Raw genomic sequence first — 25,181 nt, 5'->3', positions numbered from 1 at the left:
GTGCAGCCGTCCCCAGCACCAGACCCGGGCAACGCACACGAGCTGGGCATGGAGGGGGCTCTGCAGGTGGCGTCTCCTGGGGCTCTCAGTGGGGCAGCTGCGTTTCTCCAGGTGGGGGGTGCAGGTGTGAGGGGCGAGGGGGGAGGCAGCTGGCAGCGCCCGGGAGAGGACAGTTTGCTACTCGCCACGTCAGTTCTTCAAGGCATCCGTGCAGCTCGTTAATTGTTCATCCCCTGGAGCCGCTAATGAAATTAACTGTGCCCGGCGCAGCGGGGCTCTGCTGGGAGCACGTCACTGTCCCTCCCCGCCCCCACAGCGCCCCCAACCCCTGGGACGGATCTGCCCACGTGCCGGCCACCAGCGCCGAGTGAGCCACCCCCCAGCTGCCTCTGGCCAAGGGAAGCCGGGCTGCAGAGATGGCAGCAGCACAGCTGGCCTCCACCCCCCACGGACCTTCCCGCCTGTCAGAGCTCGGCTGTCGACCTGGCGACCCCAGCAGGGAACGTACTTTGCGGGGCTCAGCGCCCGCCCCAGCCATTGTCCACCTGACAGCTCAGGACAGGGCTGGCAGCTTGGGGCTGCCCCACAGGTCAGTGTCAGGTCATGGGGGTGCCACGCCAGCTCCCCAGCCCCACAGGAACGAGCCAGCACTTCCCGGGCAGAGGCTAACTGGGCCCCAGCTGCACTTGCGCCGTGCGGGGGCACCTTGAACGGCACCGTGTGCAGGGAGACCAGCAGCGAGCTGAGATGGCGCCCATCAGAGGGGCACCGCCGGCCTTCGCCTGGTGCATCCCCTTCCCCATTTGGGGCAGGTGGAAAGTCCCTGATGCCCCCCCCCAAGTCAGGTGACCTGTGCAATGCAACTCGGGTCAGCATGATCTGCAGCTCGCAGGCCAGAAAATGGGGGTTTCTATGGAAACCCCAACTCAGCCTGGTGTCAGCGCTGCACTGCCTGATGGCGTGCCGTGCAGCCGGGCGGGATGGGCAGCCTCGGGGGGGCAGGAGAGGGGCTGGAGGCTGGTGCCCGCTAGCAGAGCAGCGCTGGGGAGCGGGAGAGCGTTTCCCTTCCAGATAATGGCCCAGTTTCCATGACATTTCAAGTGCGACGTGCTGCAACATTTGCTGGTTGAGGCTGCTCCAGCAGGGTGGAGGCTGGCCAGGCTGCCCGGCCATGGGTCAGGCTTGCTCCAGCCGGGCACGGGAGAACTGCAGGAGAGCCGGCCAGGTGTGGGGGGGTCCTGCCCACGGGGTCCTTCCCTGCTGGGTGCTGTGCACTGCACGTGCCCCAGCCGGAACGGCCTGGGGCCCTGGGACGGTGCTTAATTTGTGCCAGGCTGAGCCCCGGCACCTCTGGGCCCCAGCTGCAGAGCCTCAGCCCCCGCAGCCCAATGGGGGGTGCTCTGCAGGTGGCTGGGGGTCTCGGTGCCGGTCAGGCTGGGAGGGGAGCGCACTCTGAGTGGCATGCGGTGGCCTGTCATCGCCTGGCCCTTAGCTGAGCGTGGCAGCACATGGGGGCCCAGTGGCTTCATCCACAGGATGCTCCCGCACCTACTGCTCCAGGGCAGGCCGGAGCCAGGCGCGCCTGAGGTCTAGACAGTGCCGTGCTGGGTGTCACTCGCCCTTGGCTGCCTCGGTTTCCCCCGTCTGCAGAATGGGTGCGAGGGGCCTGCCGGGCCCACCGGGGGTCTGTGACGGTGCAGCGAGGGGCCAAGGGCTGCTGGCCCCTGGGACTGGGAACCAGGCCGGACGGGCCCGTCGCCCTGACCCGGGGGGGCGTCGCCGGGCTGGCCCCCCCCAGCTGTTGCTGGCTCGGCTCGGCTCGGCTCCGCTCCGCTCGGCGGCGGATCCAGTCCGCGTTTTGCAGCCCTGCCGGGCTCGCCGCCCGCCCTGCGCAGCGCCGGCACCGGGCTCGGCGGGGCCAGTCGCTCCCCGGCAGCTGCGGGCTCCGGCACCCGCCGCCCGCCCCGCCAGCCCGGCCATGGGCGCCCGCCGCGCGCCGCGAGCCCCGCGCCGCCTGGGGCGCTGAGAGCGGGATGGCCGCGGCCGCGGCGCTCTGCCGGGTCCTGCTGGCCGGAGCCGGAGCCCTGCTCGCCGCCCGCCCGCCCGCCGGTGAGTGGGGCCCCCCCCGAGCGCGGCCCCCCCAGCCCCGACCCCCCAGCTCTGCCCCCTAGCGCAGCCCCCCCCCCCACAGCTCTGCCACCCCCCAGCTCTGCACCCCAGCTCCGGCCAGCTCTGCCCCCCCACAGCGCAGCCCCCCCAGCCCCGACCCCCCAGCTCTGCCCCCTGGCGCAGCCCCCCCCCCAGCTCTGCACCCCAGCTCCGGCCAGCTCTGCCCCCCCACAGCGCAGCCCCCCCAGCCCCGACCCCCCAGCTCTGCACCCCAGCTCCGGCCAGCTCTGCCCCCCCACAGCGCAGCCCCCCCCAGCCCCGACCCCCCAGCTCTGCACCCCAGCTCCGGCCAGCTCTGCCCCCCCCCCCACAGCGCAGCCCCGACCCCCCGGCTCTGCCCCGGCCAGCTCCGCAGCCCCCCCACACACAGCTCCGCAGCCCCCCCCCCAGCGCAGCCCCGCTAGCTCTGACCCACCCCCATCGCAGCCCCCCCAGCTCTGCACCCCCGCCCCTCCCACAGACCGGCCAGCTCTGCCGCCTCCCTCCCCCCCCCCCCAACTGTGCCCTCCCCCATGGCAGTCCCTGGCCAGGTCTACGTCTCCCCCCACGGTAGCCCCCAGCCAGATCCGTGCCCCCCCTGCAGCATCCAGCCACTAGCTTTGCACCTTCCCCCCCCCGCGCCGCCCCCAGCCAGCTCTGCCTTTGCACGCCCCCCCCCCCCTTCATCTGGGCTGTTGCAGGGGATTCTCTTGCCCGGGGCAGCGCAGGTGGCATCTGCCCTCGTGTTCTGGTCCATTTTGGTCTTGTCTGGCTCGGGCGCGGGCGGTTTGTGTCCTCGGGGCTGCCCCCGCGGCTGTGCCCGTGGCTGGCAGGGTGGCGGGGACGGGGGTGCACCGGGAGTCCGGTGCCGTAGACCCTGGCAGGGGCGTCAGCTCGCGTGGCTGTGGGTTGGCACAGCAAGGTCAGCGGGGTCTGCCCCACTGGGTCTGGGCGGTTCGTGCGGAGCCCCAGGGTAGGGTCCTGGCTGGTGCTGCTGCTGGATGTCTGTCCTGCGGGACTCCCACGTCCGGAGGGGGGCCGTTGGCTCCTGCACCTGGCTCCGGCTCCGGCCCAGTGCAGAGATGGGCAGTGCTGACGTTCTTTGACTTGAAGGCTTTTCTCTGGCCCTGTCGCAGGCAGAGCGCGTGGGATGCCTCGGCCATGAGGCTGGGTGGCACCGGCTGTGTTCGAGCCCCAGCCCAGCTCCGCAGCCTCCAGCCCAGCCTGGCTGGGGCGGGTGGGGGCCCTTGGACCCTCGTGCCGGACCCCGCACGCCTGAGCCGATGGAGAGGTTCCCGTGGCGAAGCGCGCCCGGAAGCCTGGCTCCTCCGGCAGCTGGCACAGCCCCGTGCTTACTCTGCGCCAACGCTGCCAGCGACCCGGGCACACGCCCCCCTACCCGGCCAGAACCATGGCACAAGGCGCCTGGCTCGCAGCCTCCGTCGGCAGCCCTGGAGCCCAGCGCCCTGCGCCGGCAGGACCCAGAGGCTGTAAGGTTCATGCAGCCGCCTTCCTGCTCCCCGGGCGCTCCTGCCCCAGCTGGGGGCTCCTGGGGTGGGCGGTTGCCTGCTGCCGCCGGCGAGGGGCTCTTGTCTGAGCAAGGGTGCAGGTCAGGGTCCCAGTCTCCGGGCCTCATGGGGCTGGGCGGCGGGTGGGGCTGGCTGCTCTGCTATCTCCAGTTTTGAGAGCTGCAAGAGCCCTGGACATCCGCGGCTCCCACAGGCTCCTCGGACGGTGGGAGCAAGGCAGGCAGGCAGAGACACCGTCCGCAGCCAAGCCCGGCGCGGGCAGAGGCCGGGCAAGCTTCACCCCAACAGCTGTGCCGGTGCCCCTCAATCCCGCCCCGCCGCCCCCTGCCATCCCAGCTCGGGGCTGTCCAGGCCCCTGTACGTGCACCCGCGCCCCAGCTCTGCTGGTGGTCCCGTGGAGGGGGAGACGGTTGGGCTGGGGTGCGTGTCACTGGCGGGTGCCAGGGCGTGCCCCGCGGTGCAGAGCTGTGTGGGCTGCGGGCTCTGGGCAGGGCTGGAGAAGGGGCCCCGGGCAGGGTCCGGGCAGCCCACACCTGGCAGCTGGGAACAAAGGACTGAGCTGCTGAGCCGGGTGGGGGAAGGGAGGGGGAGGCGCTGGGCTGCGCTTTCCCTCCCACAGCGAGTCCGGTCCTGCCTGCGTCCTCCCGTGCGCCCCTCTCTGCGCTGTCAGCCAGGCAGGTCAGGGGACAGGGCAGCTCCAGCAACGCCCCAGGATCCCGGACGGCTGCCGCCCTGTGCCAGCCCGGGGCGGGGGTCTGTCCCAGGGCTCTTCCGCCCCCTGCACCCGAGCAGGTGCACCATCCTCCCCAGTTCCCATAGTGCTCGCACCCCCTGCAGGCCCGCCGCCGGGTGGGGGCCCTGTTTGCGGCTCCGTAGCCACCCGGGGGGGGGGGGGTGATGCTGAGCAGGGCCCTTTCCCTGCTCTCCGGGGCGACCCCCGAGTTTCTCTACCGCAGCTGGCACCGGCGGAGATGCTGGAGCCTGAGGCCCTCGTGCAGGGGTGGGCGGGCGTTTGCTGGGAGGGATGCTGGTTGCTGGGGCGCCCTGGAGTGCCCAGTGTGGGGTGCCGGGCAGTGGGGGGCATCGTGGGGGTGTCGGTGTCTGGTGCTGGGCAGGGGGCCGAGGAGAGCATTGGTGCTTTGGTGAAATGGGGCACGCACCCCGAGGTGGGGGAGCCTCCCGCAGCCTAGAGCGTGGGCGTGGGGTCCGGAGGTGTCTTTGCTTGGCCCGTTCCCACTCGGTCCGGGCTGGCCTGCGGCACTGGTCTGCCAGTCCCGGTGGGGCCGGTGTGCGACGGCCACGCAGGGAGTGTTTGCCTCGGGCTGCCCGCTCAGCCGGCGACCGAGCCGTTCACCTGCCAGGTGCCGACAGGGCGTTGGAGGCCACGGCTCCGCTCCGGTGCTCCGGGGTGTGCGGCGCTGTCGGTGATCCGCTCCCGAGTGGCAGTCGTGGGGTTGTAAGAACTCCTCCGTCAGCCCAGCCGCGGCTGCAGCGTGAGGCGGCTCTGCACAGGGGCGGCGCTAGGTGGGCTGAGCTTTCCCCGCCCCGAGCTCCCACGACCTAACTTAAGTGTCGTCCAGGCCTTAGGCAGGGCCCTGTGCACACACCTGGCACCTGGTCCTCAGTTCTCCCAGCCCGAACGCCATCACCACCCCACCGGCAGGGAAACCGAGGCACCAGTAGGCTTTGCCAAGGCCACCCACTGAGTCAGCAGGAGCAGAACCCAGGAGTCCTGGCTCCCAGAGCCCTTCTCAGCCCTTCCAGCCGGCGCTCCGTGGCGTCACCAGCAGAAGGCTGCGCGATGGCCCAGCTGGCACCTCCCCAGGGAGATCTCAGCCTTGTGCCCGGAGCTCATAAGAACGGCCAGGCTGCATCAGCCCAACGGCCCAGCTAGCCCGGTCCTGCCTCCCCCGGCGGCTGGCACCAGGTGCGGCAGAGCAGTGACCAGAACAGGGCTATTTGCAGTGATCCGTCCCCGGCGCCCATCCCAGCTGCTGGCAGTCGGAGGCTTAGGGCCACCTGGGGCATGGGGCCCACAGGTCAGATGAGCCCTTTGCCCTCTGGCCCGGAGCAGGCTCTGCTCTCCGCACTGCGGCAGGGCTCTGGGCTGGCTGGGACCAGCGGTGCCGGGCTACGGGCTCGGAGGGAGGGATCCTGCCCCGGGGGTAGTAGCGCGGCGAGCTGGGGATCAGCGCTGGGCTGTGGCTGAGGCGTGAGCAGCGTCTGTCTCCCCCTGGCAGCTCCGGGCTCTGGGGCACGCCCAGGTCAGTTGCTGGGGAAGGGGCCAGGGCAGGTAATAGCCTGGGGGCTTCTCTCTGCAAAGCAGCCTCCTGCCCGGCTGACGGTGCCTTGCCTGGCTGCCTCTGCGGGGGAGCAGCCCTGGGGCAGAAGCCCCCAGGAGAGGCTAAGCTGCCGTGGAAGCACCAGTGGGGCTCAGGTCCCAGCAGATCTGCCAGTTCCTCCCCCTCCGGGTGCTGCCTCTGAGTCCCGCCAGGCCCAGGCAGGGTGGGCACCGGACCCTGGCTAGGGGTTGGACCTGCGGGTTGCTGGGGCGGGACTGCCGCGGCGCCCGCTGCCACAGGCTGGTGAGCGGCATCTGAGCTCAGGGGACTCGCGGACCGGGGCGTGGTGGCCCTGCGTGGAGAGGCTCAGCAGGGCGCCCGTGGCAGGGCAGGCAGCGTGGCATGGCTCTGGCCGTGTGGCCGGGGAAGCAGCTGCGCCAGGGTTGCCGGCACAAGTGGCAGACGCAGGCTACCCAGGGGCTGTTTGCTCTGGCTCCGTGCCATGCAGGGCTGGCTCCGTATCAAACCGCGCAGAGCCTGACAGGTGCGGGGAGGGGGGCTCAGGCTCTGCCTCTGCCTGGGCCAGGCTGGGTCCCGGGCGGGGCCGGGTGCCCGTTCCCCAAGGAGGAGATGGAGGGGGACGGGGGGGGGAAGCGGCAGGTCTCTGAACTGCCTCACCCAGTCCCAGACCTGCAAGCCCAGCCACCCTCAGCGCTTGCCCCCTGGTTGCCGTGCCAGCGCCGCTCTGGGCACAGCTGCCCCTGTCCTGGCGCCGTGCCCCGTCTGATGGATCCTGTGCCAGGATCAGGTGTGGGTCCAATCCTGGCAGCTTGCTCTGGCTCACACCTCCTGTTGCCCCGTACTTGGCCCCAGCCCCGTAGGGGGATCGCCACTCGCCAGCACTGCCCGGCTGCTCCTCTGCCATGGCCACCCAGAGAGGAGCACCCCGCCCTGCTGCGGGACTCGGCCTAGGGGGGGCTGAGCTGGAGATTGGTTGTGGGGCTGTGGCAGCGGGAGCCTTTGAAGTGCTCAGTCCCGTCTCTCTCTGAGCTTTAGCCTCAGCCGTCCCTGCATACCCGGCGGGCAGCGGCTGGGCCTGGCTTGGGGGTGTAGTGCTGGTGTCTGCCCGCTCCCGCGGCCCGGCTGGGCTGGCAGCGCTGCTGGGCTGGGCAGGGTTCCGGGCAGACAGGCCCCTCCGAGATGTCCCGGCCCTGCCATGCGCGTCCCTCAGAGCCCCAGGCATGCTGCGTTGGGATTCGTGTGTTGCCAAGGGGGGCTGTGGGCAGGAATGGGGGCGAAGGGGCCCTGAGCGCTCCCGGCTCCCTCCCTTCTCCCTAGCCCTGCTGGGCCCCTGCCCAGGATGCTGTTAACAGGTGCCACACACCCCCAGAGGTGGCTGCATTTTGGAGGCAGGGGACTGGTGCTGTGCGGATGGCACCTGGGGTCCATGTGAGTGCGGGTGCTTCTCCCCAGAGCCAGGCTGGGAGGGCTCCTGCCCCCACCCCTTGCACGGCCCAGAGCGTGGGGCAGATCCTGGATGCCCCCGCTGGAGCCTGCTGGGCCGGGTTTCAGCAGCAAAGCCTGGGCTTGGTGCTGCATGTGCGCTGGATATTCGGGGTGCTGCTCCACCACTGGTGATGGGGGGCGCAGTGCGGGTGCTCTCAGCCTGCGTGGCTCCGCCCAGGAGTCTGCCCAGTGGCACGTGGCCATTAGCTGTCCGCTGCCAGCTTCTCCGGGGACCCCAGCCAGGAGGGCAGCCATCGATGTGGGGGAGGTGGGCGGGGCAATTGTGTGGGGGTGGGGAGCGGGGCAGTTGTGCGGGGCAGGGTAACTTGTGTGGGGGCAGTTTTGTTTCTCTTTTTTGTCCTTTAAAGTAAAAGTGCAGGAAAGGCTCCCCCGGCGTTGGGTGCCTGGTGCCCGCCCGCAGCTCCCCACGGCCGCGCTAACGCCTGCCCCGGGACTCGGCATTCTGGTCGGTTCCCCCAGTGCCGTGCGTCGTCCCCTCTCCCTCTCCGGCAGCCAGCGCCCGGGGCTGGCAGTTTGCTCCCCTCTGGGTGGCTGAGGCCGGGCACAGAGACAGGCCATGGCCCCGGCAGGAGACCGGCGGCCGGGGGGCGCAGAGGCAGAGGCAGTGGGGTGGACGCAGGCCCAGGCCTGTGCCCCGTGCCGGGGCGGTTCTGCGAATGGCAGGTGCTGCAGCCGAGTGCAGCAAGACAGCGCCGGGATGGGCAGGGCAGTGCCGGGACACGGCGCCATCTGCCAGGGCAGGGGCTGGGCCAGTTGTGCCTAGGGGAGTTGGGCGCTGCGAGCTGCAGACTGAGAGGGGATGGGCCTGGCTCGGGGGCAGGTGCCCTATCCCCAGGCTCCCCCAGGGCACAGAGTGAGGGTGTGAGTGAGTCACCCCCAGCGTGGCCAGCCCCAGGGGGGACGGAGGGACAGAGGGGTCCCCGGCTGGGCAGGTGCCTGCCCACAGCTCCCACCGGCTCTGCAGCTGACAGGCCCCGGGCTCAGGGTGACCTTGAGGCTCCTGGCAGGAAGGGAGCCGACGTGAGAGCTCGATCTTCGCTGTCAGTTACACAATTTGCTTCCCAGATACGAGCCAGGCCGAGCGCCGGGTCTGGGATCGCAGGGGCTGCGGGTCGGGATTGAGGGGCACCGGCAGGGGGTGGCACCTGCCCTCCGTCTCTGTGGCTTCAGTCCGTGTTTGTCTCTCTCTGCTCCTGCCGGGGGGCGAGGGGTTAGCTGGCTCCACGTCAGACAGGTCGGGGGAGCCCCACGGCCCCGTGTGGCCCAGCCCAGGGGCACTTTGGGGGGGAAATGCGGAGGGTGGTTTTGAACAGGTTTCTGCGGTGAGCGGGGGGAGGGTCTGGGGGGGTCGTGCTGCCTTGCCCAGGCCAGAACGGTGCAGCGTGCTGTGCGCTCAGGGCAGCGCTGGGCAGGAGAGGAGCGGCCGGGGCAGGGAGTGGCCACGGTGCAGACGTGGCTGGTCCCTAGGGAGGGTGGAGGCAGAGTCCCCAGCTCAGTGCCCAGGGCAGGCAGCGGGAGGCAGAGGGGTCGGGGCTCCTTGGGCCAAGAGCTTCGGGGCGCTGAGATGGGGCCCGAGCGGATGGGTTGGGGCAGGCAGGGAGGGGGCGCTGATGCCCGGAGCTGGAGGGGGGCCGGGCCGGCTGGAGGCGGGCAGAGGACAAGGAAAGAGCCTGATTTGCAATTTGTTGCTCCTTAAAGTGAGGGATGGACAAAATCAGTGTGGGGGGGGGGGGGAAAGGAATCCATGCCAGCTTTCCCCTCACTCCTGATCCGCAGCCCCCGCCGTCTTAGCCCTGGGCCCCCCAGCTCTGCTGACACCCCTCAGCCACAGTGTTTCCTTCCCCCGGCTCTGATCTGTGAGGGCAGGGGGCTGCGTGGGGGCCGGGGGGCGCCGCGAGGACCTGCTGGCTGGGGAGCGGGGGGTGCGAACCAGCCGGGCAGCGGTAGTCAGTCAGCAGGTGCAGCCAGTCATGGGCAGAGGCGGCTCGTGGGGGGGCGCTGGGGCTGGCAGAGAGTCCCCTGCCCCATAGCAAACACGATGCAAAGCGCCCTGGCAGCAGGGGGCCCTGGCGCGGTGCCCGTGCTCTGGCCTGGCAGAATGGGAGCTGGGCCCCCCCCCGAGCACCTGCTCTGCCCCCAGGGCCCCTGCCTCCAGCAGTGCCTGAGTGGCAGTTCTCAGTGTTGGGGGGGGCCCTGGCCTTGGATCTCTGCAGCCTGCCTGGGAGCGCCCGGCCCAGACGTGCTGGGGATGGGCCTGGCCCACGGCGGGCGCTGTGCTGGGTGGCCCGGCTCAGCGTGGCCCGGTGCATGGCGTAGCCTGCCCTGGGGGCGCCCAGCGCTGCTCCACTCGGTGCTGGGCCGGCCCCCCACAGGCATGGGAGCCCTGCCAGCCCGCACATGCTAATTGGGTGTAATGGGGGAAGCGTTATCAGCTGAAATACTTAATTAGCGCAGCTCAATTGTGATGCAAAACCACCGTAGACTAATTCATTCCTTGCCTCCCGACTTAATCAGTGCCCAGACGCGGCGTTGGCTGGGGAGAGGCTGATCCCCCGGCCCCTCCCGCCTCTTCCAGAAGGGGGCACTGGCTGCAGGGGGGGGTCTCCACGTCCTTCCACCCCAGCAGGGGCGCTGTGGCAAGGGGGCAGGGTGCTGGCTGGGGGGACTCAGGCCCCATCAGAGTCGGGGCTGGCGGGCAGGCATGTGGAGCAATGCCCGGCCAGGGAAATGCCCGTCACCCAGCCGCCCGCCTGCACCAGGGAGCCCCGGGGCTGGGATCCATGGCACCCGCCTGGCCTCCCGTCAAGAGCCCAGTGGGCCAGGCTCCTGGCAGCTCTGCCGCTCCCCTGGCAAGCCCCTGCTGCTGCCTGGAGCCAAGACTTCGAGCCCGTGGGGTGGGTGGTCCCGGGCTGGTGCCCCATGGGGGCGCCTGAGCTGTGGGTACCGGCCCATTGCCGCCTGCCGGGGTGTTTGCGGGTTCGTGGGGTGCCAGGGTATCGGGCGCCTTGCATCCTTGCGTGGGTCCGGTACGGCCCCAGTGTCTCCCTGGCGGGCGCTGCCCCAAGCACCCAGGCTCCATCACGGCGTCTCCCCGGCTCGTGAATCCCTCCAGCGCCTGCTGCGCCGCGTGTTTACTGCCTAGCAACCGTCCTCTGCGCTTAAATGGCGGCGGGGGGGGGAGCAAGGGATGGGGTGTCAGGACTCCTGGATTCTCTCCTGGTGCTGGGGAAGGGGGGGTGGAGCTGGGACTCCTGGGTTCTCTTTGTGGCGCTGGGAGGGGTCATCTTGTGCGCCTGGCCTGTGCTAATCCCCGCTGGGCTGCCTGCTCTGTAATGTGCGCCCCCCCCCCCCCCCGCCTGTCCTGGGGCCCTGCCCCACCCCCCTGTGCCGCCAGCCCCCGCCCATGCAATTAACTCGCTGCCCAGTGTAACGAAGATGTCAGCTGAGCTGGTCCCCCCCGGCCCCCCTTGACACTGCTGATCCGGGGGGAGCTGCCTTGGCCCCCACCCACACGGGGCTGGCCGGCGGCGCTCTCTGCCCTCCCTGCCTGGCCCCACCCCTCCCGGCTGCCCTGGCCTTGGCGCTCAGGCTGGCCCCAGCCCCCCCAGCGGTCTGTGTGCCAAGGGCTGGCTGGCCTGGGCTCACACGGTGCCAGCCAAGGCCCGGGAGCCCAGCGACAGGCCTGCCTCAGCGGCCTGTCTTGGAGCTGTGCCTGGCCAGGACTGGCACGCGGCAGCTCAGCCTGGCATGTCGCTGCCCTCCCGGGTGGCACCCGTGGGCCAGGCTGGCTGCCAGCCTCCCTGGCTTCTCTTGGCATGCCACGGGCCAGCGCCTGCGCGCTAATGGGCGATCACAGCACGGGCTCCGCCGTGGGGGGCGCGAGCTGCACCGTGCGGCTGTTTCTAAGGGCGCCTCTGATCCAGCTGTGGGCGTCCGTGGGGGGCGTTGGGGGCAGCACGGCTGCATTCAGAGAGGAGGCAGGACAGACGGACGCTCCTCAGGCCATGAGCCATGGGACAGGCTAGCGCTGCTGGGGGCAGGGCAGGGGGCTCCGTGCTACCCCCTGGCTGTGCTGCGGCTGGCGCTGGCTGCTCCACGCTCTCCCCGGGGGCTGGTTTCCAGGGGCTCGAGGGAGCCGCCCCCTCCCCCCGTTTAAGATGGCGCCATCAGCCGCAATTAGTGCTTTAATTGCCTGCTGTCGGGCGCAGGCCGCGCGGTAAATCTGCTCACGGGAATGGAGTGCCAGCCGGGCGCGGGGCACGATTTATGGGGCTGCAGCTGGCACCTCGCTGGAAAAACCCTCTGTGATTCAGACGGGCGCCTGGGGAGGGGCGGCACGGCCCCGGTGCGCGTGTGTGGGGGGGGGTGGCATGGCCCCAGTGCGCGCGTGTGTGTGTGTGTGTGGGGGGGGTTGTGCTTCCCTTCCAGCGTCCCATTGCACGCCGGCTCCCAGCTCTGCCCCTTGCTCAGGGAGCCCCTCCTGGGCCCATGCCCGGTCAGACGGTGCCTGCCCCCAGAGCTGGCAGCCCGTGGCAGGGGCCTTGCCTGGCTGTGTGCTGGGGGCCGAGGCCGGGCGGGGCCAGGCCGGGGGCTCCCCCGAGGGCAGCGGTAGAACCGGGGACAGAACCAGGGCTGAGTCCCCGCACAGCGCCCTGGGGCAGGGAATTCCAATCGTGTCTTCCAAGCCGTGCCCCTCTCCCGCTCCCTGTCCCGACGTGCTGGGTGGCACGCAGGGCTGGACGGCTGCCACGCTCCGCCCCAGAGGTGGCTGCCCATGCGCCCTGCCGGTGCGCTTTGTTGGTTATTAATATGAAACACCTGGCTGGATCAGCAGCTTGCAGCTAGACTCTGCTCTCCAGCCTTCCCTCCCAGCACAGCTGCTCCCCTGACCCCCCAGCTCTCCCTGGCATCTGGCTGAGCGGGGCCCGGCCCAGTCCCTCCCTGCGACCAGCTCTGGTGCAGTGGCGAGGCCCTGGGTGGGTGGATGCAGCTCATTCTGACCCTGCCTGGGGGCCGAGCCCGTAGCTGGATCAGCCGTGCACCAGGTGGGTGAGTGGTTTCCAGCCTGCCGGCTCCCTGCCCCGGCCCAGCGCCAGCCGTGTCCAGGGGGCCCGTCTGTCGGCTCGGCTCGCCGCAGCCCTGCGGAGCTGAGCTGCTGTGACACGAGCCGGGCTGGCAGAGAGCGTCAAAAGCCGTCTCCAAAAGCTGCCCCGGCGGAGCAGCCCCGCGGGGTCTGTGAGGCCGAGGGGCGCGGGCTGGGCAGGGCAGGGCGCCGGCGCTGATCTCCCATGACAGCCGCTGCGGAGCAGGAGCCGGCTGAAGTTCCAGGCTATTGCCAGCGCCTAGCCGCTGCCAACGTCTCAGTGCCACGGGGGGCAGCGCCACGGAGACTGCACCTCCCCTCCGGCACCCGCACGCTCAGGCCTGCCGTGTAGTGCGCCTGCTCGCGCCGTCTGCGCTGCCCTGTACACGTGGTGCACGCACACACTGTGTAAGGGGCATATCCCATCTGTACAACCCTGCACACGCACACACTGTGTAATGTACACACGCTGTGTAACACACACACGCTATCTATAAACCCTGCACCCGTACACTGTGTAGCACGCACGAGCTGTCTGTGCAACCCTGCACACGCACTCTGTGTAAGGTGCACTTGCTGTCTGTGCAATCCTACGTGTGCAACGCACACTCTGGATAATGTGCAAGTGTCTGCACACACGTGCTGTCTGTATACGCCTGGACACAGATGGACTCACACATGCATTGTCTGCAGAAGCCTGAACACGCACCCGGGGACACACACCGACACGTGCACTGTGTGTGAGCTCACCCACGCACACAGGCACTCCCCGATGGACATGGAGCCTGCGGCAGCCTCCCCCCTGCCGTGTGTGCGACAGTCCCTGCGCCGGGGAGAGAATCACCCCGGCTGGGCCCCCGCGCTGACATCGGCCCGGTCCGTTCTCCTCCCCCACCCCCGTGTCTCTTGTTCTCTTTGCTGGAAGCAGCTTCATTGTACATAGCCCCTTCCCCCCATCTGTCTGTCTCACCGCTTGCGCGTCTGTCCGCTCTGGCCACCCTTCGTCCCTTTGCTCTCCTGGCCCTAGGGCCCCACTGAGCGGGATGGGGGCGCTGCTGGGCCACGCATGGTGCGGGTGCCGGTGGAGCCTGGGGCGGGCTGGGCTGGGGCGCTGGGCCTCTGCCCTGCCCTGGAGCCCTGGCCAGAGGATGCTGCGCTCGCCGCCTGGCACAGCCGCCTCCACCCAGCCCCACGGCCCAGCCAGCTCCAGGCCCAGCCAGGCTCTCCCCTCGGCTGCAGGCTGGTGCCCACCTCCCGCTGGCAGGGAGGGGCCGGAGCCTCCACAAACGAGCCGCCTGGGGCTGGCAGCTGCCAGGGCTCCTTCCCCCAGCACCATGGACAGCGCCCGGCCAGCTCCTCAATCCTGGCAGAGCCGTGACCTATCGGGAAATGGATTCATCCCGGCCCTGTGCGAGGCAGGCGGGAGCAGCGCCCTGGCCAGCTCTGACACGAGGAGCCACGTGTGCTCCCAGCACCCACCTGCCCCTTCCCTTGGTGCCAGGTTCGGCTCCCTGCCGCTGGCTGGGGGGCCGCTGGCCCTGGTTCCCGTGGGCAGGGGAAGGGCCATCAGGTAGCATGTCAGCCAGCCGGGGGCCTCCTCCCCGGTCCGGGCAGCCTGCCCCGCTGCCCCCGCTGCCTTTGCCTGCCTGGCCGTGGCTGAGCGCTGGGGCTGCCGCCATGCCCGCTCCCAGGGGATGTGTGCCTGTGAATGGCGCAGCTGGCATAGCCTGCGGCCGGCTGCTCGTGCCGCTGTGACCCGGGGGGAGGCCATCTTCTGCAGGGGCACGGAGCTGGGCATGGCCTGTGCTCAGGGGCTCCCAGGCCCTGCCACTGATCAGCGAGGCCCCGTGAGAGCAGCAGGAGCCTGGGAATGTGACCTGGGGCACAGACGAGGGCCAGCCCCCCGGCCTCCTGGGTGCCGCACGCCGCAGCCTGGCCAGCTCCCCGAGCTCTGCCAAGGCGAGCGCCCGCGGGGAGGAGCGGGGCCGGGCCAGGCCTGGGGTTCCCGTGCCTCTGGCCCAGGGGAGGGGGACTGGTGGTAGCAGTGTGATAAATCTGCCCCTCGTCCCACCCTGCGCCCAGCGTCCTGGAGTGCCAAGGGGAGCAGCCGGGCGGGCAGAGGAGCCTTGTTTGCCTCGCTGTTGGGGGCAGGGTGGAGCCTGGAGCTGCGCTGGTGCCAGAAGTTTACCCCTCTCGTGGCCAGTGCCCCCTGGCCGGCCGCGGCTAGGCAGGATCTGCTCCCGGCTCGGTCAGGATGTTGGCCACCGGCCCAGGGCAGAGTGCTGGGCCCAGCGTGTGAGCGGCGCTGGGGGCACGGCTGGCAGGGGATGGCGATGCCTGAGCTCTGGCGGGGGAGGCGCTGTGGTGATTCATGAGCATCCAAGCGGATATGGGGGTTCTGGAGCGCTGGCTGGTGATGGCAGGAGGTAGATACTGGAGCGCCGGGGTGGTCAGGCAGCCGGGACATGCACAGGAGCGTGTGTCTGTGCTGCAGACGGGAGAGGGGCCAGGCTGCCACGGCTCTGTGCCCAGGTGTCACTGTGGGGCCAGCCCCCCGAGGGGGAGCCGAGCTGGGGGCCTGTGCACCGAGGGGCGGGGAGAGCTGCTCTCCCTCCGGGGGGCCCTGGGCTGGCAGCGCCGCTCTGCCAGGCGTGGGGGCAGGCAATGGATGCAGGCAGTGCAGCGCCAGCTCCGTGACCGTGACCAAGCCCAGTGCCACACGCCGGCGCTAGCCACTGGTCAGCCTGGCTGTGAGCACGCGTGACCGCGCTGCGGGCAGAGGGGGCTGGGATCTCCCGTCGCCCAACCTGCAGCCTGTTCCCCAGCCGGTCCCCTGCCCCTTCTCGCCCGTTGGGATGGGGGCTTGCCGGGGGGAGCGGCTGCCCCGTCTCACGGTGGGCGGAGTGGCTGCGGAGCCTGGCTGTGAGCCATGGGGTGACTCGGCTGCAGAAAGCCGGGGAGGCTGGTGCTGGTGGGGGTGGCAGAGCTGGAGCGGGCGGGGGCATGAGCTGGGAGCCCGGCTCCAGCTGGCTCCAGCACCCGTCGCTGCAGGCCCGTAGGAGGGCAGAGCGGCAGGGGGGGCGCGCTGGCTGCCAGGGCGGGGGGACCAGGTCTGGTTGCCCAGCCCCTGGGAGAGGGGAAGTGGGGCTGGTCTGGGCTGGGGGTCCTGGCTGGATCTAGGCTGGCGATGCCCGGTCCCTGAGCCAAGGGGTAATTAGATTCTTGTGCGGCGTGGGGGAGGTGTTCCCCCCCCCCCCCTCCCCGGTGAGCCTGCCGGTGCTGTGCGGGGCTGGGTGCTAGCCACACGCTGGGGACAGCTCATGGTGGGCGAGGAGAAAGGGAGCCGGTCCTGGGGGCAGCAGCGCGGTGCAGGGGAGGGTAGCCCGTGTCAGCGGGTCCGGAGAGGCCCGTTCCCATGAGAGCAGGGGCAGATCAGCATAGACTGTGCACGGGTCCCTCCCTGCCCCGTCGGGCCCCAGGCCATGTGCGCAGGCTGTGGGGCGGGGGTAGTGCTGACTCCCCCTCGGCTCGTTAAGGCTGTAGCCACCCTCGTTAACCCGTCGGGAGCCCTGCCCAGTGCCCTGGCGGGGGCTGAGAGCAGCTCCCACCCCCAGTTCCCCGTTTTGCTGCCTGCACCAGGCCGCTCTGCCAGCCCGAGCCCGGTGCGGAGAGCCGGCAGCCCCGCAGGTGTGACCCACGGTGGGCACGGTGCCCGCCCCTTCCCCACACTCCTCCGCCGCTTGGCAGGAGCCTGGCTCGGCTCTATCACCAAGGTGACATCATAAGCATCTCGCCTGTTTCCACGGCAACTCAGCGGCAGGTGAGCTGGGAGGACGAGCCGAGCAGAGCTGGGGCCCAGCGCCAGGGCGGGAGCATCGCCCGGGTAGGGCAGGGCAGGGCCTGGCATGGGGCGCCGAGCCCTCCAGCCGGGCGCTAGCCTCCCTGCTTTGGACCGCCGGCGTTTGGCAGCCCCCGCTCTGCTGGCCTGTGCCTGCCCCTGCGGCTGCCTGCCTTGGGCAGAGCCGGGGTCGCGGGGTGGCCGGCAGGCACCGGCTGTGGACTGGCGGGGTTCGCGGGGGTGCCGGTTCCGGATAGCGTGCCAGCAGCTGGAGGCGCCTGGAGATTGGGAGCCCGAGGCGGGCGCTGCCGGAGGTCGCTTGCTGCAAAGAGAGGTTGTTGGCAGGGTTGCTGTGGCCGGGGTGGGCCCGGAGGTGAGGCGGTCTCTGCTCCGCGCTGGGGGCACCGGCCCCACAGGCTCCGAAGCTTCTCTCTCTCCCCAGCAGAAGTGGGTCCAGTGCGAGTTGTTTAAGCCTTCCCCCTCCGTCTCTGGACCGGAGGAAGGTGAGGGGCGTGGCAGGGGGGCAGAGCCAGGTGTTACTGTGGGATTTTGGGGGGCGCCTGGGGTTTGTGTCTGTTGTGCAGCAAGGTGCTGCTGGCTGCCCCAGAGACCGTCACGGCCTCCTCACGTCAGCGGGAGCCAGGCGCCCTGCGGGAAGTCGCCATCGAGCTCCTTTCTGTGGTCGAACCGGCTGGGGGCTGGCGGAGGGGCCCGCTCGAGGCCCCGGCACCCGGAGGGGCTCCCTGCCTGCCAGGGCGAGGGCCGGGAGCTGGGCTGGCCGCGCGGGAGGCGGCGTGGGTGGGGCTCTTTGGGCACAGAGCCCACTGCAGGCAGAGGTGGGGCTGGCGAGGGGGGCCCGGCTGTTTGGTCCCACGGCGTGCAGGGACTGGGGACTGGGCACGTGGCGTTGGTAGCGGCGCAGCACCCCCCCGCACAGGCCAGCCTCGGCCCTTGACGCCTCCTAAGGGAAACAGCCCCGCCAGGGCGAAGGGGGCCTACGTCCTGCGCCGGGGCGGGCGGTTGTTGAGGGGTCTCAGGAGTGCTGGGCGCTGGCCCGTTCATTCATCTCTTCCTGCGCAGAGCCCCTGCCGACAGCAGCCCCACGCCAGCCCCTGCCTGGTGGAGCCCAGCGCCCTGCGTGGGACGAGTCAGGCCGTAGGGTCACTCTGGCCTGCCGAGGGGGCACTGGAGCCTTCCCCGCTGGACAGGTCCCTCCGTGCACCAGGCAGGGCAGCACCCCCGATCCTGTGCCCGTGAGCCCTGCGTGCAGGAATGTGAGCCCGGTGTGGATGTGAGGGGGGGGGGGGGGTTGAGCCCTGCACGGGTGTGCGGGGGGGTGAGCCCTGTGTGCGGGGTGGGGGGGAGTTGCCTATGCCCAGCGCTGCCCCGGCTCTGGGGGTGAAGCCGAGCCCCTGGCCGCTCTGTCTGAGACGTGCCCTGCGCAGGGCCAGCTGAAGCCAGCCTCTGTGGTGAGCTGGGCCCAGGTCCCAGCATCGCCCAGCACCAGCCGAGAGAGACGCCTACGCTCGGTTCCTCTGTCGCCAGCAGCGTGGGCTGGATTCTGCGTCACGGTAGCTCCCGGCTGGGTGTGTTTCTAGCAACTCTGCGGAGCCTAGGAGTCACCGTGGGGCAGGTTATCCAGGGGGTCTGGCCTGGGGGTCTCTGAGCCTGTCCCGGCTGTAGGGTTCTCGGCCTGGCTGTGACACTTGTTTGAGTGCGTGATCCTGGCGTTCCATGCCAGGGGTGTGCGCGCCGCATGCGGCGGGGCCGGAGATTTCCCCCTCACTGGTATCTGCAGGGTCGGCTCTAGCACCCTCGGCAATGGTGCGTAGGTGCCACTATAAGGGGCGCTGCCAGCCCTCCCTCCCTCTCAGCTCCTCCTCACTGCCTGACGGTGCTGGACCGTCCTTGCCTCGGCAAGCATCTTACCAGCGGTTTCATCCATAGCTGAGTGTACATGGCTCTGTTCAATGGAGTTAGCCCCGCAGGGGACATAGCCCCAGGGGCGGCTGGCCTCGGTTTATGCCCCGAGCAGACATTCCCTGGACTGGGTGGTCACAGGCCCCCCCAGATCCTGGCCGCACTAGGCTGGTGGTGGAGCCCCCGGGCAGCGTTGAGGGGTGTGCTGTTCCAAGAGCTAGTCCCCTCGGTCACCCTGGCATCGCACGCCTCGGACTTAGGGTGGAGGGCCCATCTCAGCACCAACCTCGGCACACGAGGGGCCTGGTCGAGGGAGGAGAGGCACATGCACATCAACATGGGAGAGTTACGGGCTGTTGGACTGGCATGCGGAGTGTTCCTCTGCTTTATTGCGGGCGAGGTGGTGCAGGTACTGACAGACAGCACGGCGGCCGTGCATTTCATCCACAGACGGGGCAGCCCGTTCCTCAGCCCTTGGGCTGCGGGACCTGGCGGTGAGGCACAATTTTCACATAAGAGCCTCTCACCTCCGGGGAGTGAGGAACGGGGCTCGGTCTGACACCGCCACGACTGGTCACTGCAGCCAGGTGTGGTCTCTGATTTTCCACGGTGGGGCTCTCCCCAGGCGGATCTGTTCACATCAGCATGGAACAAGAAATGCCTGCAGTTCTGCTCCCTCCGCGGTCTGGAGGCCGGGTCGCTCTCCGACGCCTTCCTTCTGCGGTGGTCGGGGAGATCTACGCAGCTCTTCGTCGCTGTGGCTGACCGGATGAAAGGCTCCCCTGTTTCCGCCCAGCGCATCTCCTCGTGGCTAACTTCCTGCAGCAAGTTCTGCTCTGTCACTGCCGGGGATAATTACAGCCCACTCAACCAGAGCTCAGTCTTCGTCCACAGCCTTCCTAGCCAGAGTGCCCCTGCAGGACATCATCTCTGCACACCTTCACGTCCCACTGCGCCATCGTCCAGCAGGCGTGGGACGACGCGGGCTTCGGCAGAGCGGTGCTGCAGGCAGCTCATCCCTGGCTCCGGCCCGTCTCCACGGTGTTGCTTGTGAGTCACCTACGGTGGAATGGACGTGAGCAAGCGCTCGAAGAAGAAAAGACAGTTACTCACCTTGTAACTGCTGCTCTTCGAGATGTGTTGCTCATGCCCATTCCACAACCCAGCCCCGGCCCCACTGCCGGAGTTGGCAGCAGGAAGGAACTGAGGGGGCGCAGGGCCGGCAGCACCACACGTACCACGGCATGCGTGCGGGGCTCCTGGGGCACCGGAGCCGGCCCTGCAGGATCTGCTAAGGGGGAAAAAGTTCCGGTAACCGTGCACGGAGGCGTGTACTCACCTAGAGTGGAATGGACGTGAGCAACACTTCTCGGAGAACAGCAGTTGCAAGGCAAGTAACCATCTTTTCCGAGCCCTTGCAGGGAACAGATAACAGCTCACTTCCCGATGCGTTCCTCCTGCAGTGACCAGGAAGCTTTTCCCACCGATCCCTCCCATCCACATAGTCCTCAAAGGGACAAAGCGCGGGTCCTAATGATCGCTCCGGTATGGCCCCATCAACGCTGGTTCGCCATGTTGCTGGACCTGGCAGTGACAGCCCCTTGGATGCTCCCGGACCATCCGGACTTGATTTTTCAGGACCACGGCCGGCTGTTACATCCAAACCGGGCCTCCTGACCTCTGACAGCATGGATGCTGCATGGTGACACCTCGAGGAGCAGCCTGGCTCCGCTCAGGTTCAGAAAGTCCTCCTGGAAAGCAGAAAACCCTCCACTAGGACGACTTAACCTGACGAAGGGAAATGCTTCTGCTGGGCGGTGGAATGAAGCCACTCCCCGCCCCAGGCGCTGTCACGCTGCGTTCTGGAGTGTGCGCTGCACGTGAAACGTCGAGGCCTGGCGCTGCCGTCGATCCGAGTGCACCTAGCACCATCTCGGCTTTTCACCCGCACACCCTGGGAGATCAGCCTTCTCGTGAGACGCCGGCCAGACTCCTGAAAGCCTTGGAGAGGCTCTTTCTGCAGGTCAGGGACCCGGTTCCCCCATGGCACCTCAGCCTAGTCTTGTCCAGACTCGCTGGGTCTCACTTGGAGCCCAGGGCATCCTGCTCTCTTCTCTTGTCGCTTTTCTGGTGGCAGTTACGTCGGCGAGGCCAGCCTCCGAAATCAGAGCTCTGCCATCGGAACCTGCCTGTGCCGCGTTTTACAAGGATACAGGTCAGCTGCGCCCGCACCCGGCGTTCCTGCCAACGGTGCTATCGCAGCTTCACGTCAACCAGGACATCTTCTGCCAGCCTTTTCAAGGCCTCCCCGCTCGGGCGAAGAGAGACACCTGCACCCCTTGGTCGTCGGGCCAGCCCTGGCCTCCTCCATAGAAAGGACAAAGCCTTGCTGCGGGTCAGTGCAGCTTTGTCCTGCGGTCGTGGAATGGCTGAAAGGTCTGACGGTGTCTGCCCGTGTCTGCCCTGCTGGATTGCTGCCCGCACCCGCGCGGGACAGGCAGGCGAAAGTCACACTCAGGCTATGCTGATGGCCCGTTCCAGGAATGCTCAGGTCCCGACACAGGACATCTGTAGAGCTGTGACGTCCACACCTTCGCGTCCCACTGCCCCACCACATAACAGGCCCGGGGCGGTGCTGGGTTCGGCAGAGGGGTATCAGTCGGGATGTCTGTGAGCTCCCGGCCCATGTCCAGGAGCGCTGCTTGTGACCTGAGTGGACGGGAGCAAGCACTCGAAGGTTACTGACCTTCCGTCACGTCCGTTCTTGGAGGTGCGTTGCCCGTGTCCATGCCACACCCGCCTGCCCCTCTGTCGGAGCTCCAGCAAGAAGGGACTGAGAGGGAGGGGGGCCAGCGGTGCCCTCATCCCAGCGCAGACGTGTGCCGCTGCCAAGGGTGCTGGAGCCGGCCCTACAGAAACCACTGTGAGGAAGATCTCGGCACCGGTGCACGTGGCGCACACACGCCTGACGTGGAACGGGCGTGAGCAGCCCAACTCGAAGGACAACACCTACGGAAGGGCCGTAACTGGCTGTTTTGAGGGAGGGAATTGTTTAGATCCAAGGTGTTTTAGTCCTGGCTGCACCAGCCTCCAGCGCAGCTCTTCCGTCTCCGTATCCTCCTGGCTCCCCCTGCTAGTCTGTCCTGCAGAGACCACGCCCCCGACCGAACCAGCCCCAGAGAGGGCGGGGCAGGTTCCACAAAATCAGACCCTCCACCCTTTACCTCGCCAGCCGTTCCCTTCTGCAACCTTTGCTGCGGGACAGGAAAGACCTTCTCCAGCACCTGCCCGGGCTCCCTGAGCCATGTGCTGTTGTGAGACAGTCGATCAGTATGAGAAGGACGCAGCTCTGCCGGTGCCCCTCGGTCCTGACCCACAGCCCCCTGCTAGCCCAGCCCCGGCTCCCCCCCACCCCCAGATCTGCAGGTACCCGTCCTGACCCGCACCCCCCTGCTCTTCCAGCCCTGGATTTCTCCTGAGCAGAGACTCCACGCCATGTGCTGCCTCCTGCAGACAGGTCTGTGTGACGTGGATCGATGCCCAATGTGGATGTAACTCAGAGACCGCTAAACTCATTTAAAAGGAAAAGTCAGGTCCCTGGAGAACAACCATCCGATTAACCTCGTGTGCCAGGCACAGAGCCGGGCGGGGGCAGGGGCATTTCTTGCTGTCGTGAGGAAAAGCCGGTTTTTGGCGATGGGGATTGTGCCTGTCTGTAACTCCCCAGCGTAGACTGGCGGGCGCGTCTGGATGTGCTTAATGCCTAGCATGTGTAGTGTGCTTTGCAGGGTGTGTTTTCTGGTGCGCCGACGTGCACGGCAGCCTGTGTGAAGTGTGTGCGCGTGTCGGAGGCCCCGGCTGCGGCTGGGGCTGTTAAATCAGTGAAATATGAAATGCCTTTATGCCCAAGACAGGGGGTTTAATTGAATTAATTGCCAGCGACGTTGTAGAAGTGCTGATGGGGTGTTAACGGAGCAGCCTGGCTGCCGTTCATCCTCCCCATGGAAATTAGCTGCTGCACCTTGACTCAGCCGCGCAGACGTGAACGGAGCCGGGTGGCAGGGCCAGTGCTCGCACGTGGGGGGGTGGGGAGCTGCTGGCTCTGCTCCAGCACCATCCCCTCCCCGGGGGGGGGCAGGCTGGCAGGCTCAGCACAGGCTTCCCACCAGGTAGCAGTGACCACCCCCACCCCCGGCCGGTTCGGGAGCAGCGCGGTAGGTTCTGAGAAGTGCTTGCCCCGCAGCTGACCCGGTTCCCCGCCCGCCCAGGCTGCTGCAGCTGTGCCCCATGCAGGGGGAACAGAAACCCAGGTGCAGCCTCCGCTGGCGCGATGGCCGGGGCCAGGGCGTGCGGGTCCTGCCACAGAGCCCAGGCTGCCCGTTTCCATGCAGCTCCGTCCCTGACAAAGGGCCTGGAGCAGCACGGGGCAGCGCCACCCAGACGGCACGGCCAAGCCCGCCCGGTGCCCTCCTGAGCACGCCAGCCCCACAAGCGGCATGCCAGAGGGGCTGGGCGTCAGTGCTGCCGGGCAGGGGGCGGCTGAGCTCCGGGGCACAGGCCCCAGACCCCTTGCTGCTGCTTCAGAGCCCTCCCCAGGGCCTGCTCCCCCCATAGGAGGGGCAAACACAAAGATTCTGCAGGGAAGCCTCCCCTTCCTGCCCCTCACCTGTGCACCCCTTGCCCTGCCCCCACCTCATCTGTGCCCCCACTGCCCCCAGCTTGCCTGTGCTCCCTGCCCTGCCCCCCAGCCTGTCTGTGCAACCCCTGCCCTGTCCTCACCCCATCTCTGCACACCCTGCCCCACACGGCCTGTCCGTGTCCCCCCTGCAGCCCAGAATCTAATCTGTCCTGCTTGTTTTCGGTTAGACTGAGCCTCACCCCCGCGTCCCTGTGTGCGGTCCCCATGGACTGCAGCTAACGAGGGAGAACCCAGGGGCTGGTGGGGCTGGGGGGCTGGCTCCGGGCTGAGTGTGGGATCTGGACAACATGCGAGGTGGTACTTAATTACTCCCCTTCCATGTAATTGCTGATTAAATCCTAACCAGCCAATTAGCAGCAGCAATTACAGCTCGTGCAGCGCCACAATTGCTGTTTGATCGTTTGTTAATCAAATGCTTAGTTAGGGCCCATTTTATTAACTCTTTCCGCCAGCGGGGGGGGGGGCACTGGTGCGGGGCCTGGCTGGGGGGGGCCTGGCTGGAGCAGAGGCAGCCAGGTGGTGGGTGGGGTGGACGTGGCTGCTGGATCCCCCCTCCCCCCTTCTCAGCCCACGTGATGGAGCCCAGCTCCACTGTCCGGCTCTCGGCACGACTCCCTCATCCCCCAGGGATCCCGGGCCCATGCCTTGCTTTTCGGGTGGAGGCAAATCGCTTCCCTCAGGCCCCCGGGCCCTGCTGCCGTGGGGGGAGCAGAGGGTGTCCCCCTCTGTACCTGGCGCTGCTGCGGGATCCCGGGTTCACAAGGCGAGGCGGGTGCTGCTCAATTCCAGAGCCACGAGCTGGGGTAAAGGGTTCGAAACGTGCCGTACAGTGACAGCCTGCCTCGCTCCGAAGGGAGGGTGGGGAGCGACCCCGGCTGGGAGTACCTACGGGACACACTGAATGGGGGACCCTTCGGTCTAGCAGGGGGAGGCTGCGCCTAGGCAGCTTGTGCCCGGAAAGCAGCCGTCCCACCTTTGAACAGGGAGGGTAACGAGCCTGGAACAATGTCCCGGGGGCGTCTCCGCCACTGACCGTTTTGAAATGGAGCCTGGCCGTTCGTGTGGGCTGGGCCCATGGCCTGGCTGTGCACGGCTGGCCCAGGTGACCCCCGGAGCCGGGACGCCACGCGCTGGGCTGCAGAGCTGGGGCTGGCTGGGCTCTCCCCGGGGGTACCCACGGGCAGCAGCACGGCGCACGGCCCCCACTCGGTCTCCATGGCCTGCCGGGCTCTGAGCCTCCCTTCTCCTCTTGCCAGGTGCTCAGCAGACTGCCACTGTGGCCAACCCCATGCCAGGGGCCGCCTTGGACCTGCTGCCCCACTTCCTGCTGGAGCCCCAGGATGTCTACATCGTCAAGAACAAGCCCGTGAGCCTGGCCTGCAGGGCGATGCCCGCCACCCAGATCTACTTCAAGTGCAACGGGGAGTGGGTGCACCAGGGCGAGCACGTCACACAGCACAGCACGGACACGGGCACCGGTAAGGGCAGCGCAGCCGGGGCGTGGTCCCGCCATGTCGTGAGGGGCACCTGCAGGCGGCTGGGCTGGGAGCGCGGCTCGGCTGGGCCCCTCCCTGCCCCGTCCCAGTGAATCCCGGGGAAGGCAGCGGGTGGAGCCCTGGAGCTGACAGGGCTGGATCCCGCGTTTGCTGGCTGAGCCCAGGCCGGTGACAGCGCCCATCCCGTGGTGCTGGGAGCAGCCCCCGGTGCCGCACCCCGAGGGGGCTGGCACAGAGCTTGCAATGGGGCTCATTGGCCTGACGCTGCCCAGGCCTGGCGGACGACGCAGGCGGGTCGACTCTGCCCCCCATCGCTGCACCCCCCGGCTGAAGGCAGCAGCTCTGCCAGGCCAGCAGGGAGTGGCTGCTGGGCGCTGGGTCCGGGCATGCAGGGGCGGTGGAGTGAGCGGGGCTGTCCGTGGGGCAGCGAGTCAGAGGGTCTCTTTGACCTGCTGGGGCCTCTCCCGGAGCCCAGCCGGGCTGCTTCCCTCCGAGCTGCCTTGGGGAGCAAAGACCCCGCCCCAGCCACGGCGCCCCAGGCAGCCCCATCACGATCCGAGCAGCCCACAGCCTGTGCACAAGGGGGGCTGGGCCTGGAGAGCACGTGGGTCCCCGCGGGCGGAGGGCTGGGCTGGGCTGTGCCATGCAGCCGGCTGGGC

The 25,181-nt window shown here is 68.8% G+C and overlaps 1 protein-coding gene across 3 annotated transcripts in view; it reads left to right on the top strand.

The window, feature by feature from the left end:
- Positions 1-1,901: 1,901 nt before the first annotated feature.
- The window catches only part of UNC5A (unc-5 netrin receptor A), a 54,699-nt gene continuing 31,419 nt past the window's right edge, over positions 1,902-25,181 (top strand). For all 3 annotated transcript variants that reach the window (XR_010917511.1, XM_067535351.1, XM_067535345.1), the window contains exons 1-2: positions 1,902-2,109; positions 24,283-24,504. Coding sequence is in view for 2 of the 3 variants with exons in the window: in XM_067535351.1 (XP_067391452.1) it covers positions 2,034-2,109; positions 24,283-24,504 (298 nt within the window). In the remaining variant the exon portion in view is untranslated. The remainder of the gene's footprint in view (positions 2,110-24,282; positions 24,505-25,181) is intronic.

Source organism: Emydura macquarii, unplaced genomic scaffold, assembly GCF_026122565.2.
Source record: "Emydura macquarii macquarii isolate MOO-44397 ecotype Brisbane River unplaced genomic scaffold, CSIRO-AGI_Emac_v2 contig_378, whole genome shotgun sequence".
Taxonomy (NCBI): domain Eukaryota; kingdom Metazoa; phylum Chordata; order Testudines; family Chelidae; genus Emydura; species Emydura macquarii.
The sequence above is the reverse complement of the archived record's forward strand: the minus strand, read 5'-3'. Positions and strand labels throughout refer to the sequence as shown.